This window comes from Anthonomus grandis, chromosome 4 (assembly GCF_022605725.1).
Source record: "Anthonomus grandis grandis chromosome 4, icAntGran1.3, whole genome shotgun sequence".
Taxonomy (NCBI): domain Eukaryota; kingdom Metazoa; phylum Arthropoda; class Insecta; order Coleoptera; family Curculionidae; genus Anthonomus; species Anthonomus grandis.
In genome coordinates, this window is record NC_065549.1 from 3,787,072 (window position 1) to 3,803,859 (window position 16,788).

At 31.1% G+C, this 16,788-nt stretch overlaps 3 protein-coding genes across 9 annotated transcripts in view; 1 reads left to right on the top strand and 2 right to left on the bottom strand.

The window, feature by feature from the left end:
• LOC126734753 (protein split ends-like) overlaps nucleotides 1–1,798 on the bottom strand; it is an 80,836-nt gene extending 79,038 nt beyond the window's left edge. Inside the window, exons 1-2 of the mRNA XM_050438465.1 lie at nucleotides 1,588–1,798; nucleotides 958–1,046 (exon numbers count right to left, since the gene is read on the bottom strand). Coding sequence (XP_050294422.1) covers nucleotides 958–1,046; nucleotides 1,588–1,615 — 117 coding nt within the window. The 5' untranslated portion in view covers nucleotides 1,616–1,798. The remainder of the gene's footprint in view (nucleotides 1–957; nucleotides 1,047–1,587) is intronic.
• A 1,494-nt stretch (nucleotides 1,799–3,292) lies between these two features.
• On the top strand, nucleotides 3,293–4,386 carry LOC126735131 (mitochondrial inner membrane protease ATP23 homolog). The gene is made up of 2 exons (XM_050439062.1): nucleotides 3,293–3,765; nucleotides 3,818–4,386. Exons 1-2 carry the CDS (start codon nucleotides 3,397–3,399, stop codon nucleotides 4,244–4,246), a joined length of 798 nt encoding a protein of 265 aa, XP_050295019.1. The 5' UTR covers nucleotides 3,293–3,396; the 3' UTR covers nucleotides 4,247–4,386.
• A 6,261-nt stretch (nucleotides 4,387–10,647) lies between these two features.
• The window catches only part of LOC126734828 (uncharacterized), a 54,558-nt gene continuing 48,417 nt past the window's right edge, over nucleotides 10,648–16,788 (bottom strand). For 5 of the 7 annotated variants that reach the window (XM_050438587.1, XM_050438583.1, XM_050438585.1 and 2 more), the window contains 2 exons: nucleotides 16,695–16,736; nucleotides 16,606–16,640 (listed from right to left, as the gene is read on the bottom strand). Coding sequence is in view for 1 of the 7 variants with exons in the window: in XM_050438588.1 (XP_050294545.1) it covers nucleotides 11,250–11,368; nucleotides 16,503–16,640; nucleotides 16,695–16,736 (299 nt within the window). In the remaining 6 variants the exon portion in view is untranslated. Of the gene's footprint in view, nucleotides 11,369–16,502; nucleotides 16,641–16,694; nucleotides 16,737–16,788 lie in introns of those variants that run through there. The other 2 variants (XM_050438588.1, XM_050438584.1) reach the window with 2 other exon arrangements.

Below are 16,788 nucleotides of genomic sequence, written 5' to 3' on the forward strand. Positions count from 1 at the left end.
TGAAAATATGAAAAAGTGGAAGGAAAAGGGAATGGCTGCATTCTTTCAAAAGCCTGTTTGGAATTCCATCGGGACCCGCTCCCCTTCTGCTGTCCAGTTTAGCTAATGCTGTTTCAATTGTAGTAGCACTAAGGAACACGTGGTTGATATGGTTAAATTTACATGAGGTATCGAGACCGTCAGAGGCATTAGAAGGGTTAGTATTCTTGTTAAATACAGATAAAAAGTGGGTGGCAAAGAGATTTGCAATAGAAATACCAGTATCGGCCCTGAGATCATGAAGGAACATCTCATCTGGAACGGTAGAATCGCTTTGATTGGACTGAAGTCTTACAAATTTCCAAAAGGTCTTGCTATCGTTCTCTATTGCATTTTCGGCTCTTTCAATGTAATGTCTGTAGCATTCACTAGATAATGAACGGCATTCTGAGCGCAGAACACTAAAACTTAAGTAATCAGTATTTGATCCTGACTGTCTGTACCTTCTATGTGCTATTTTTTTCTGAATAACTAGACTTTTTAGTTCTCTAGAAAACCATGGTGGATAATGTTTCTTGGGAGAGTGTTTTTTTATTGGCACAAACAGATTCAAACAATCATAAACAACAGAATAGAAGTTTGCAACAGTGGTATTTAAGTTATCGTTAACAATTATTGACATCCAGTTGTATGTAGAAAAGTAGTTATTTATAGACACAAAATCTGCTTGATTAAAGTTGTAAAAATAAGTTATAGGTAGTTCCAGGTAATTGGACTTACTATTGGGTAGTTGCAGCTCAAGAGCAGGATGGTAAGGATCTGACCCGACTAAACCATTACATTTAGTTGTTAAAATGTAATGGTTTAGTCGGTGGATTAAATGGATTAAATGCTATGATAGAATTCCTAGATTGTAAAGATGAACTTTTAATATAAGACGTCTGTAAGGGGGTTTTGGGATTTGTAAAGGTTACTTACTTCAATGTCAAAGTCCAGAAGATTAAAAGCGGTACGAAAAAGAGAGCAAAAGTGAGCAATGCTGGGAACCTCCCACCACGACTGAATATCTAAAAAAAATTAAACATTTATTTAACACTTTTATATGTATCTAATAATGTGTCTTTCTATGGGCTTGGGTACTATCTTTTACTTACCGAAAAACAGTATAGAGTTTAAATATTAATTAATTTTTGACTAGGAAACCTTTAACCCCAGGTGTAAAAATATTGCATGTACTAAATCTTCTTGTATTATAACTTGGCAAGTGCAAGGGGCAACAGGCTGTATTAAAATTATATAAAAAATGGGGCTAAAATAAGAAATGTTCATCATCTTAAAACAAATATTGAATTTATTATAAACATTATTAAGAGAGGTTAGTCCCTTTGGTTGCTCTACAACAACCCTTAAATGGTAAGTAAAGAAAGAACCCAATAATATTTAAATAAAGAAATTAGTGCCTAATTAAAAGATCTCTTGTGCTATCGGACCTGAGGGCAGCGACACTATAGTAGTGCACTATATTGAGGGTTTGACTGTGGCAAACACTAATAACACTACAAGGTCTCACTATAAGGAAGAAAAGAATAATAAACAAACACTACACACCTAGTATGCTTATGAAAGTTGGAAACATAACCTGAACTTGAATCAACACATTCAAACACGCAAATTTCGCTCACTTATCTTTTGGGCGTAATCAGTCCATCTTTAACACTGTATATAAACAAGTTTGAGGAGAATATCGAATTTTTATTGTAAAATTTCTCAAATGTTGTCAAAAAACCTTTCATTCTTTCCTATTCCCAAACAAGCGCAATTTGACTTGACACATTTGACACTGACAGGTGACATTGACACATATTATTGACAGTTTTTTAGTCATGCTACGAGTTATTTTCATAAAAAATTGTTAAAAACCCGGTTTACGCAATTTTAAACAATTAGTTTTCAATAAAACATACGTTTTAACGTTTATCTATTTTAACGTAAATACTGTGGAGCTTCACGGTCGTATATAATAGAAATATTTGTCGCGCAACAAGTTACTAGCGATATTACAAATGTTGCTGTAGTGGGTCTAGATTGCCGATAAACGTTTTACAAGTAATCTCAAAGGGTATCTGGTATGTAAGTGTAAGTACCGTTTTTACGTAGGGGTATAAGATGTAACATATAATAAATTTATTATATAATCAAAATATATTGTATAATTTATTATATAATATTATAAAATATATTATTTAATATAACATAATCATTTTATACGATATTAGCCTTTTTTTACATAGACTACTAAGTTGCACGCAACATCTGTAATTTATTCATCTAATGGGCGCTTTTCCTAATCCACTCCGTTAATCCGCTAATCCACCGGTGTATTTTTTTGAATCGGTAGACTGTCAAACAAATTCTAAGGAAATTAACCAAAGCGTTTTCGAATTCCTCAATAACCGAACGGCAACCGGTTCAATTAACCGGCGAATTCTTAAAATTGCTCAAGGTGTTTCATTCTTTCATATACGAAGAGAGGCATAAGGACAAAAGGCAAAATAAAAAAATACTATAAAGGAAAATAATAAAAGAAAGGGAATCTTTCCTTAAGTAGTATTTAATTTTAAAATTTGAATTTCGCGCCTTTAGTTATAACGTCATATGTGTTGACAGCTATTACGTTTTGTTAGGTTGGCATGAGTGATGTGAATTGACAAGTAGAAATTAAGTGACTCAATGATGGCGAGACGTATTTATTTATGTATACGATATTATGGATTTATAAGTTATGAGTAATCAATTGCGTATTTGGTTAACCGAATAAAAAGATCATTCTACACCTCGTCTAAGCATTCTTTTTTTATTCTCAAACAACATATTTTGACACTGACAGTGACAGATGACATTGACAGTTTTTTAGTCATGTTGCGAATATTTTCATAAAATATTGATAAACACCGGATTTGCGCAATTTTAAACATTTATTTTTTATTGAAAAAGAGATGTTAAAGTTTATTTAAGATCTAAACGTAAGTATGGTTGAACTTGATTGGCGCATTCGTCGCGCAACAAGTTAATTGCGATATTAAAAATGTTGCTGTAGTGGAAATAGATTGCCGATGAGCATTTTACAATTTTAATCTCAAGGGAGGTCTTATACCTCCTACATAGAGTAAAAAATAATTTTTTTCTGTTTATTCTCTCAGCTTAAAGCTTTTTTGTACAAAGAAAAGTATGCTGCAAGCAACATTTGTACCTTCATATAATGTAAATGGACCTTAAGTTTTACGTATCTTTGACACAAACGACATATGTCAGTTGGGTTATGGCTTACATAACCAAACTTTTATTGAACATTGAACATACAATTTCTTTTTAAAATCTTATGTTTAATTAATGAATGAACTGCTTTAAAACCATATAATGACCTTCATAGACCTACCAGAGGATATACGCGAGAAACCGGCCAAAGAAAACCCCGATCAAAACAACAAACCAAAAACAAATCGAGAGAATTCCAGTTACTGGGACGCAGACCTATACCCCGAGAGGAAGCACCACAAAGTGACAAAGCCCCTGACCGACTATATTGCCTTGAAGGCGGGCAGGGAGGAACTACGGAAAATCAATTGCGAGAGGAGCGTGTATAAATGTTTTAAAGAAAGCCGCATTATAAGACTGTTTGTCGGGGCTATGAAGGCGAGTGGGTGCCCTGTTGATATCAGGCGGCATATTAGTTGTGAGGAATGTGCACCTGAGGTAGCTGGAGGGTATGATCCTGTCTTAAATCAAGTAAGTTTCATTAAATAACTTACTTGTTTGTTTTCATAAATTATTCTTTTAGGTTGTTCTTTGTCATAACAACACCTCGAAAGACAGCCGCGTCCAAATGGTGTTAATGCACGAAATGGTTCATATGTTTGATTTTTGTCGCAATAACATGGATTACAGAAACCTGGATCATTTAGCTTGTACAGAGATTCGAGCCGCCAATTTGGCCCATTGCAGTTTTATGTCCGCATGGATGAACGGAGACACCTCACTTTTTAACTTTAAAGGTACCCACCAGAATTGTGTTAAGAGTAAAGCCTTACTTTCAATGATGACTGTACGGAATATCACCAAATTACAAGCAGTTGATGCTATCGAAAGGGTTTTTGATAAGTGCTACAATGATTTGGAACCGGTTGGGAGAAGGTTAAGGAGGAATAGTTTGGATATGTATAAAGCTTTTGAAGAAGGTTTTTATTATGGGTATGATGATGGACTTTGATTTGAAGTGGAATTGAGTGGTTTTTAGGAAGTTAGCTAATGTGCATAATAAGGGGTTTGATGATGGCTCTAAAGGTGTTTTTGTTGAATTTTGTAGCCTGTAACCCAGAAATGTGATTATATTTGTATTTATGTCTGTAATCTATGTTTTTTCTTTGTGAGCATATGAATAATATATGTGTTCATAATATAACAAGATTAACCCAGTTAATGTAGGTAAGTGAGTAAAATGATTTCAATTAGGCCCCTTTTTAAGCAGTTCAAATTCTTTAACTGTACCTTTATTATATCTACTGGAATGTCTTGTTTGTATATAAAAACAAAGACTAGTTTACATTTGAAAACTCCTCCACCAGACAAAGGCAGAATTTAATTTTATATCCTAGGCATCAATCCACCATTTTTAAAAGAAGAATGCCAGCAAAACTGTTTAATAATGTGCTAAACAGCTATAAAAATTTAAACCTCGGAAAATTCATGGAGAGTACATTAAATTAATATGGTATTTTTAACTGTCTTTACAATTCCTACATTTCAGTAACATAATTGGATACCGCTTATCTAAAGAGCACCAAGCGACATTTCCTTGTTTGGAGAAACTTCAATTTGTATATTTCAAGCTATCCCGGAAATTGTATTGTGAAAATTTTGCAATGATGTTTAAAAAAAAAATTCTATATAAGAGGTAAAATAAAGAGGATTATTGAATTTTATAAAAATTTCATAGGATCAAGGTCAAAAATGTCATTTTTGGTCTTTGGTTCCTTTTTGAAAAACTGAAAATTCAATAATCTGTTATAGTTGTCTGTTGGTTCCATATTGTATGATGCAAATTATGATTATAAGGTAATATAAAAAGCAATTATAGACAAAAATTTTAATTAGAGCTTTAGTAGTTTGTTTTAAAACTTTTTTTGTTTATATTAAAAAAAAAATTATTTTCTTCAATTTCAAAGTCAATTTTAGGTCCAAATTCAAGAGAACAAGTAGTGGGTGTCCATTTCAGTTACAATAAACTTATTATTTTTCTTGCTTGATAAAATAATTGACTTAAAACCATCTAAGGTATAGACACATAATTGGTGCTTCATAGCTCATTCGATTTCTCCAAAATCAGTATCATTTGCTAAAAAGCTGTGTCCAGGGATTAGGTATTTAAAATATATTTTTTTAAGACTCTTATGTCCACTAAGGACAGCCTTTAAAAGAAGAATTATTTTAATATTATGAATCTGCCCACCGCATGAATCGGACCACATAATGAGTTCTTCAATATTTGGATCTAGATAATTTTCAATAAAGTATTTTATGCATGATCCAACCTCTTGTGCTCCTCGACCAGCGATTCCTTCTTTCCAGATAAAACAGTAAGGCAAATTTGTTGACGCACTATGTATTCCTTCATTGTACATAGAGAGCTGTCGTTTGTAGTATGTTACATTTGTCGGCAGCTTCGGTAAGCTTAGTACTTTTTGCATATCGTAACTAATAACGTCATGGGTCGCATTTGCTGTAGCGAAATCTACCTTCATTGCCTCACGTGCTTCTTTAGCTTTATTTAAATGAGCAATGTGTTCGAGATACATTTCTTGTTTTAAAGTCTCACTTTTCTGGTTTTGTAGTTTTACTTGCTGGCTATCACATACATTGCAAGTATCTTTTATTGGAGGCTTTCTTCTTAAATTGACATTTTCATAACATATTTTTTGTAGGTACTTAAACTAACAAAAGGATTATTTTCAGACAAGTATAGTGAATGCATTTTCGGAACTGAAAGATCAGGGTTTAAGTACTTTGCATCTGATTTTTCCCTAGTGTAATGCAATATGTAGGTTGGGAACATAGCTATGTGACCGAGAACAGCATCCTTAGTAATTTCGGATATTTTATTTAAACCTCCTGATTTCTTGCCCCTTTTATCTTTGATGCAATGATTATTTAATTTTTTACTGCAGTATGAATTCTTTTTGTTGAGATTTGATATGTTTTAATGAACATTTCTCGACATACATTCTCATTTCCTAATTTATAAACTTTTATGTAACCTCTTTTTAGACTGTTAGAACTCTTTTTCTTTTTATTTCATTAACTTGAACTGTTGCTGCTAAAAATGCTGTTTGAACATCATAAGATCCTAAATCCCAAAAATTTTTAAAAAGTTCAGCTCGTTTTTGTTGGTCAACTTTTTCCTGACATTTCATTTTGCAGTTGCATTCAAAATCTATAAAAGTTTTTGAATCGACTCGTCTTCCTGTTACTGAATAATGTGGCAAGTTAGAGTCCTTTAATTTTTATCGTAGTTTAAAAGTTTGCTCTGGATATTTCCTCTTTCTTCCTTTCTTTGGCCTCCTTTCACCATTTTCCTTAACACTTCGTAACTTTTCCTTTTTGCGTATTGCCGCTAAAGGGTAATCCTCTTCTGAATCTGAAGAGGTAGTAATAATCTGTCTTTCAGGCTGTGGAATCTCTTCATCAGTTTGATGAGATGCGTCATTAATGTTTTCAGATGCCTGCAAGAGAACATTAAAATCGAAATAAGTTTTTACGCTTTTAACTACCCTTTATCTTACTACTTACAATGTAAAACTTCAAAACTTACATCTATGTAATTTTCAGTATCTTGAAGAATAGCCACGTTAGAAGATTGACCACAGTAATTTTCATAGGAGGTATCCAAGTTATTTGCATTAATAAGATAACTTGATACCTCATATTCTTGTCTGGCACACCATCTTGGTTTATCAAGAGTAAATCATTGCAAATAGTATCATTATTGGTAGCAACATTAAATTTGTTGGCAGACAAATCACTAGTTTCCTACAAGAAAGCATTAATTTAAAATATTATGATCAACAATCTATAGTAAAAATAATGTTATAGGATCGTCTTTCTAAATAAAGTTAATTTTATTCCACATTTAAAACGACAAAATTGGAGGAGTTCCCAAAAAATCCTAAACAAGTCAGGAAGACATTATCATGGTATATTTTTAATAGTTTTCGAAACCTAAGGTAAAAAATATTAAAAGTGAAATTAAGAAACTAAACGTACAAATATCTAACTTTTATTTTATATTATATTTTATCTGTCGTGTTTATGTACCGACTAAATTATTTTTTTTACTTACGTTTTTCTCTGCAATTTGACTTATCTCAGTTTGGTTAGGTACAATATTTTTCTTTCAAACCCCTGCTATTGCTAATGTCATTGTAGTCCAAAATGTTAATACTATTGACTGGTAAAACTTCAACTTTCTATAAAAAAGTTACAAATAACTATGTACTATATTAAATTTAAATACTACTTAATAAAACTTTTAAATTTACTTACTTTACTTACTTACTTACTTAAAAACTACTGCGGGCTAATTCCGCCAACTTTTCACACCTGGTAAGATTTCTTTTCAACATTTTGATAAGAAAATTCTAAAACCATCAACCACCAACAAAAAAAATGCAGGACTTACACTGAATAATATATATAAACCACACAACAGAATAATAACTTTGAGGTTAGAAATACGGGAAGAACCAAACGACGCATATCGATGTCTATAGATTATCTAAACAGAACCAGTCCCTTGGATCGGTTTAGATAAACAAGGAAACTGTGTTTAGTTGAATGGCGTTTGGTTCATCTACTCATAGATTATACCAGGGGTATTATTTTTATATGGGTATTTAGCAAAATACGGGTAACAGATAAACAGGTCGCTTGGTGCCATTTGCTCAATTTAGCCGTTTTGGCGCTTGGTTCTCTTTAGATAAGCGGTATCCAATTACTGCAGTTATATTATTCTGACAGTCCTCGTTTATAATTTTGTGTACAGCATAAATATAGGTCCATGATATTTTACCTCGGTTTTATTTTTTTTTGTTCTTAGTCTTGGGATTTTATATTAATGTGCTTTTCCAGCTGAAAAATACAGCTTAAGTGAGCTTCTGTATCTTTTTTTGTAAATGTTAACAAAACTGTTGTGGAAATAAACTGGAATTGAAATAAATAGGAAACCAAAATCATATAACTGAAAAAAATAATGGAGTTCGATGATATGTTGTTGTGGTACCTAAGGTTCCAAATCAAAATTATTGATAAGTAATTTTCTTGCACAAAGAAGAATAATGACTAATAAAATAGTCTCCTCCCAATATATCATTGTTGTAAGTTATTAAATCTTGATAAAGAGCAATAAAAAGATGAAAAAATTTCCCGAGTTGTTTGCCAAAAGGTGTTCTCTAGTTTGCACGGGAGGAATACATAATTTGAATAAAAAGAGATGAAAAATCTAAATTTGTAAGATCCCTTGAAATTAGGTACTTTGAATCTTTTGTTTATTCAATTTTATAATGCAAAAAAGGATGTGTATCTATTTCTTTTATGATAATGTTGAAACTTTGTACTAGTTTTGCAAATTTATTATGGCTACCTACATACCAGTATCGGTTCTTATATCCAGTAGAGCCAAAATTGAGCAAAGATCTTAAAAATTTAAACTATTTGTATATTTAACCTTTATTTTGCCCAAATGATTATTGGATTCAGGCCAGAAAATAAAACTCTTACACAAACATATACATAACTCACAATTCTATAAAAATATGATTTTGCAATCATATCCTTAAGTTGAATAGAGGTCAACATAAATTTGAGGTATATTCAGAGTAGATTTTTTTAATGATCAAAAATTTCATTATAAAAATCTCTGCTCAATATTTCATTTGAACCTTATCAGGTCAAAAAAACGAGACCTAAACTGAACTTTTGAGTGTCCTTATGTGTTGATATCTTGTTTGTGATTATTCCACAAGCCTTATTTGCTTTATCCTAATCTAATGTCTCTCTCACTTATTGTTACTTAATATCTTTGCTCTTTTTTATTTCCCTTTAACTTTGTCACTAAATAGGTATGTATCCTTTACATTACTTGAGCTTGCCCAACTAGCTTTTTTGGCAACAGCTACGTAATCGCCACTATAAAGTTGTGGTGATGATTTTGCTGTAGCAAATACGTAATTCTATCGTCCCGGGCACTTCTTTTAAACGTCCCATAGTGGTTTTCGGGATGTCATAAAGTAGTAATTGTGCAGTGCTAGTTACTAAGAAGTTACTGAGACAATATTATGCAAACATTTTGATTCTCTTTCTTTGTCAACACAAATAATTTTATATGTCCGTCTTTATTCTAAGTGATGGCGTTGTATCGGGGTTAATCTACTTCATATTGTATTTAATATAGCTGATATTATCGCTTACCGGAGTGGAAAAATTTAATCGAAGCAAATTTTACTGTTAAACATAGGCAATATAGGACGAAAATAAAGAACGCCTCATCAAAATAATGACTTTTAACAAAAAAATATATCAAGTCTAAATATTTAAATTCAATTTTTTAAAGAAGGTAGATAATTTTTCTCACTCCTCTTTACTCCTATGAATATAAGAAGTCTATAATTTAATAAAAATTGCATAAAATGTAAAAGTATTCCGATTTTAGTAAATTCATAAAATCGTGCAATACCTTTTCACAAAATGGAGTCAAATAATTAAAAAAATATGGCGAATTGTTGTTAGAGTTACCAAGAAGTTTCTTTTGTTACTTCAAAGTAAAAATTACTTAGGAATAAGTAAATTATTTCAAAAAAATGCTACTATAAAGTATATTTTACTGCATAGTAGAAATAATTAGTTAAAGGTAATTTGCTTTAATAGCCAAGGTGATAAATATTACTTTAAAGAAGAAATAAGGGTAACTATTTCGGTTTTGTTACTGATAATATTACTTTAAATTACTGCGTGGTAATATTTTGATGTTCCTATGTAGTCGCGAGAACTTGAAATTTAACTTTGTAATCGCGCTTACTGAAAAGTTCCCATTTAATCGTCCCACCGACCAATATTTTCTACTTTATAGTAACGACGTTGTAAAGGTAATTAGGTCAGGTCGCTAAGCGGTATCAGCTACCATCAGAGTTACCGCAAAGTAATAATTACTATATAGTCAAGTATTAAGTAAATAATACGTATTTTTTACTACTATTTTTTACTTGGCAGTTATTTAAACTTATAAGATATTTTTTTGGTACCAGTTACTGATTTATTACTTGAATAAAGTAATATAGTCAAACAAAGTTGTAGCCGTAACTAAAATTGCTAGTTGGGTGTATATCTAGTCAAGTTACGTAATAAATAAATACTTTAGTGCAATGGAAAAGGATCTAGTAATATCTCAACTTTGAAATCTCTCCCATATTCTAATAGATTCTCATTTATAATAAGGGTTAAGTTGTTGGTGTGCAGCATATCTTAAACCCTTATAAAAAGTCTTTTCTTGTCTCGATGACTTCAATTTGTTGAATGATATGAAAAAAAAGCAATTTGATACAATTAGATGTCAAAGGAACATTTACCAATTAACATCTGTACATTTATTCATTACTACGATAACAATCAAGGGTATAAAATAGTTAAGAACAAAAAAAATAATACAATTTACACTTAAAATACGTATAGCAATAATAAATTAATTTCTGTACAAGTTCGAATAATACAATTTATATAACTAAGCCTAGTATTTACAATGTATATATTTACAAAACAACAAAACTAAAAAGACGCATTAAGAGCTTAAACATTATATAGTAATAAAATTTAATGAACTGCGCAAAATTATAAATCACACTGAAAAATGGCATAACGGTGATTTAAATTCTAGGTTATGCTTTAAATAACCATTATTGTACCTTTAACTTCAACCATCCCGTATATACTTCCGAAAGAAGGTTTATTACGAGAAAACTTGTACTTAAATAATTAAAAAATTCACACAAGACACATAAACTTACAATTAATTTTCTACTACAAAGAACGAATAAGAAATCACAGCCCAATAAAATTATATTTAACCTCGATTGCACACAGAATAGACGACTATTATGCCGAGAAACGAACTTAATTACGCGCGTACCGAACTACTAGAAACTACTTAAAGAAATATAATGAAACGATCATACGGCGGCGTGAATGTTGATTTTTTTACGCGTCCCTCCCTGATGGTGTGTGGAGGATGCCTCTTTTTTAGGACGACCCCTCTTTATCACCCTTATTTCGCCTGCCTGCGTTGGATCTGAAAAAAAAATAGGAAATTTAAGTGTGCTTTGTTAAATACCTTCAAAATTTATTTCGAATAAGGTAGCGTCATTATTAAGAGAACCTATTGCCGATCACAAGAAAATCCGAAATACAGACCAGTTGGATCCATGAATGATCGCTTACCAATAAAAAAATATTTGGCATACCTTCAAAATTATTGTAATTCTTTTACAAGAAATAGAAACAAATTAATTATAATTACTTCATCATTAACTCAATAGTAGAGAGTGTAGGAAGTGAGAGAGCTCGGGATATTCTTTAATGATAAACATGTTAATTACGTGGTCCTCGTCTATATTAAATTCAAATTCAAAATGAGTTATTGGTTATTTTGGTTTATGGGTTATTTGTCAAAATCTACAGTTTTATAGGTCAATAAAAATTACAAAGAAAAAAAATTATATTGACAAATAGGACTATCCTCTCGGTTATAAAACCGTTTTCCCTAGTAAGTACAGCCAAAGAAGGGATGAGAAAGCCCTTTACAATTTACAGAAACAATTTTACAAAACTAACGTTGTTATATAGGAATTAAAAGTAATATAAACAATTAACTGGTATTTTTGGTTGCCATAAATAAGATTGCGTCTGTTTCTATTGATTAAAAAAACTACTTTTTGCAGATGATTTTAAGATTTACATGGAAATTACCTCTCCAGGTCTCTCTGCAGAATGATTAAGATAGGGTTGTTGATTGGTGTAATGCAAACTCATTTCATTTCAATATTAAAAAATGTGCAGCAATGTAGCTGACACTTAACAAAAATATAATTATAACTATAGCTACACTATTAGCGGCACCCAGCTTGAACATTCCAGCAATGAAAATGATTTGGGCGTAATTGTTAACTGTAATTTAGCTTTTACCGATCACATTATTAAGAGAGTTAATGAGGCACACAAAATAATGGCTTTCGTTATTAGAACTGCCAAAAAACTTTAATGTTGAGTGTTGTTTAAAACTGTTTGATTTAGTCTGGTTTTACCGAAGTTAGAATATGGAAGCATAACTTGGTCTTCACAATATGACGTCTGGATTAAAACCACAGGGCGCGTACACCGCACATTTTTAAAATATATGTTTTTTAAGAGATTTGGATATTATTAACCGAACAAGGTTATAACCATAATTTGCTTCTGAAAATATTTAACAGAATATCCCTAGAAAATCGGCGCATTCCTAGTGTACATTTATAAAATTTTAACAAATAAGATTGACGCTTCTCAAATTATGGCAATGCTGCCATTCTTCATTAATGTTGGTCATACCATACAAAGAAAAATTTTTTATCTTGATTGTCTTAGAACAAATATATACAAGAACTCACCAATATATACAATGTGTGATTATTTTAATATTTATGCCTCTGACCTTGATATTGCTATTACAGATTTAAGACATTTTACAGAAATTATTGATATTGAACTTTTTGCTTCTCAGTCTCAGGCCTGAAATGTGATAATATAAATGTGTGTATTTTTTCTCTCTAAATGTGGATAGTTGTAAATACTTAAATATATTATAGATTATAAGAAATAGTTTAAACTTTTTATTAGGTGCATTTATATGCTAATATTTTTTAGCAGATACAAAAATACATACATCTCGAAAACTTAAATTACAAAATTCGTAAACTATTAAACCTCAAACAAAAATAAAACAAGTTTTCTACTGCTAAATCCAGTGCACAATGATAATAATGAATGAATCCATTTTTGTGTAACTTGCAGCTTAGAGAGTATTGATGAGCCAGCATTCCCCCATAATACTAAGCCATAGTTCAAAATAGATTCAGCAAGAGCATAGTAAACAGTTTTTAAGGTTTTGAATGTTAAGATATATCTGAGTTCATAGAATTTGTAGATCAATTTTCTGATTTTATTTGTAACATAATTTATATGCTCCTTCCAAGTAATGAGAAGGTCATAAATTTAGTTTTTTCTATGTTCAATGAAAGAAGACTATTGTCTAGCCACATTTTAATTTTCTGTAGAACTGATTCGGCTCTCATCTTTACCTCATTCCAACTATTGCCACTTAAAATAATTGCTGTGCCATCAGCAAAGCAGAATATAGCATTATTGTCTAACAGCTTCATAATTCCGTTAATATATATAATAAACAAAAGGGGTGAGAGAACTGTTCCTTGTGGCACACCAAACTCCATTCGAAGGCTTCTTGATCTAGGATAGTTGTATTGTGTTTTGTCTCTTTTAAATAGGATTCTATTATTTTGTTAGTCGTACCTCGAATTCCAATTTGTTCTAGACGCTTCAGAAGAATTTGGTGTGACACAGTATCGAAGGCCTTCTTTAAATCTAGAAAGATACCCACTACCTTTTTTCCTCCATCTAAACATCTCATAATTCTTTCTGTAGCTCTTAGTAATGGGTTCTCTGTACTTAGAAACACTTTTTAAAGGCAAATTGATTTTCATGAAGAAGATTGTATTTTTCTAGAAATTTCAATATTTTTGCCTTGAGACATTTTTCAACTATTTTGCTTAAACTGCTAGTCAATGCTATTGGTCTATAATTTGATACCGATTTTTTATCCCCCTGCTTATGTAATGGAATTATAATAGTTGTTTTTAAAATCTCAAGGAAAACACCTGTATTAAGTATGAGGTTAACTAGATGTTTCAGTGGTTTAATTAGTGAGTTATAGTTTAATTTAATTATATCAGAGGAAATATTGTCCTCACCACTCTTCACCCCTTTATTTAAACTTATTATTGCCTCTATTATATCCTCATTTGATGCAGGGCTCAGAAAGAATGAATACGTCCCTCTCTCCTCCCTCCAGTTCATCTCATGATCATTATGTTGCATTTGTTCAGCCAGACTTTCTGCAATACTACAAAGGTAAGAATTAAATTCGTTTGCAATTTCCTTTTTATTGGTTATTTTTACATTTAGGTCATGTTTTATAGAATTAATTACCCTGATCATTTGTGGCTTCCTTGATCACCTTCCACAACTTTCCGGAGTCATGAGCATTTTCTTGTGCTAATGTTTTATAAAAAAGATATTTAGCATTTTTTATTAATTTACTTAACATATTTCTGTAGGTTTTGTATCGATTGACTAGCATAATATTATTTTGATTGTGTGTGCATTCTTTTTTCAATTTATTTCTATTTCTAATTGATATTAAGAGACCACTAGTAATCCAAGGTTTCAATCTCCTATTTTTACTTTTAATTCTTTTACTAAGGGTGGACTTAGAAATCATAACTTTTAGTTCATCTATAAAGATATTCATAGCTATGTCAATGTCTGTCTCCCTCATAATATCATCCCAGTTCTCATTATTTAACTGCTAGGAAAGATTTTCATAATTAATAGTGTTGATAATATAATTTTTGTGTGGAAAGTCTTTCTTTTCATTGTTCAGTGGTATATATTAATAAGAATAGGATAGTGATCAGATGCTCAGATTTTCTTGTTATGTTATTTATTATACTTCCAAAACCATTTCCCTGAAGTACTGTAAGATAGTTATTTGTTATATCAGACTCACTAGCTAATAAGTCGATATTCATGTTCCCAACCCATACATTTATGCTGTTTTAATCTAACTTTAGAGATTGAAGTATTCTGGTCAAACTCTCACGATAATTTTCCGGTGATGGAGAAAACGTTCTATATGTAGCTAAAACATTTACATTTTTGCAGTTCTTTTTCAGTGAGACCTTAAGAATCTTTAGACTATCATCAACTATTACCCGAGATTCAGTAAAATATTCATTTTTAACATAAACAAGACATCCATCACATCGGTTTAAAATGCTCTCATTGAAAAACACTGCATACCCAGGTATGTTAAAATCACTCTTAGAGTATATGTTGTGAGTTTCAGACATAACAATAATATCAAAAGATTTATCTATCGATTCCAAAAAGACAAGAAACTGATCAACATTTTTGTAAGCGCTTCTTATGTTTACATGCATTATGTTTACATCATATAGATGATTATCAAAATAATTTATTTGTAACAAACTATCACAGGTATAAGTAACTCTAGAGATTTGTTTATATTATATTTGGATTTCATTTTAGAGTAGTAAATACATATTACAGCTGGTGGTATCTGTAATTGGCCTCTATGGCTGTTGTTGATACTGTAATTCAATAAATAATAATAAATTAATTAACCCAAAATTAGAAAACAGGCAGCGGCAGTGCGACACCAAACAATACCAAAAAGACTACCAACCAATAAACGTATGTATGTTACGGAAAAAAAAACTAAAAGCGGAATTTGAGAATATAATCTCCGAACATTCTACTAAAAATTAGCATATTATATATACATGTATATCTTATGTTACATGGTTATTATACGCATTATCACATTTTATAATTATATCACACTTCTAGAATTAATTGCCAATTCTTTGTTCCATAAGCAGTTAAGATTTTATTTGATCAGAGAAAGCTCCCAAGGGCATTTGCTTTATGTCATTATTTAAGTCATTCCACATTTGAACAGCTACATACTTAAAACATCGTTGAAATGCTGCGCTTCTACTGATTATTCTTATATGACTTTGGTTGATTATTATTTACTATGCGATATATAAAATTATACATATGTAGCATTCTTCTATTGTTCATATTTAATATTTTATTGTTATTGAGATAAGGCGATATATGGTTTCTGTAGGGACGCATAGTAGATTACATTTTGCCGCAGTTATACCGAGTCCTGTTAATTCCACTTGAACTGAAGATAAAACTGAAAGAGTGGAAGTTAAATGACGTTCAAACAATCATGTAAAACTTTCAGAGATGGTCCAAAAAAAATATATATTAAAAATGTATCAACTGTGCAGAATTGATATTTTTTTCCTTACTGAAATATGAATGAGGAAACAACATAGAGGTAAAAGTCTTTTGATGACTAGATTTTTAGTGATTCTATTAATGGAGTCTTGTAATAATGAGGAAGCTGTAAAATCCGCACAGAAAGGTTTGACAGTGTTGCTGTACTAAGATAATACATAAGTAGATCAAATCTCACTAACAAAACGCCATTCCAAAGAAAATATAATGCCCTTAAATTGTTTAATTTCACTAGTCCATAGATTGCGTGGGCTTACCTGTAATACAATTGCGTTTTTCAACGGCTATTACTCTCGGTTTGGCAATAGCTGGATTGTGATGTTCGTGATTGGTGGTAATTCTGGCCTTTTTTTTCAAAATTCCTTTGCTCGGATACTTGTCTCCCGCATTATGAGCTAGAAAAAAACCTTCTTACTGTCAAGTTAAGCAAATTATAAAAAAATACTTACATAGTTTAGCTCTTTTAGGCAGTCCCTCGTCGGCTTCGTCTTCTATCGTCGCAAAAAAAAATCATAAATTAATAAAAAAAACATTTAGGGGGTT

Bases quoted from the DNA above. Each gene is read 5' to 3' on its own strand.
- LOC126735131 (XM_050439062.1), top strand. From the start codon at position 3,397: ATGACCTTCATAGACCTACCAGAGGATATACGCGAGAAACCGGCCAAA. The intron at 3,766-3,817 runs GTAAGTTTCATT...TTATTCTTTTAG, and splicing joins ATGATCCTGTCTTAAATCAA to GTTGTTCTTTGTCATAACAA.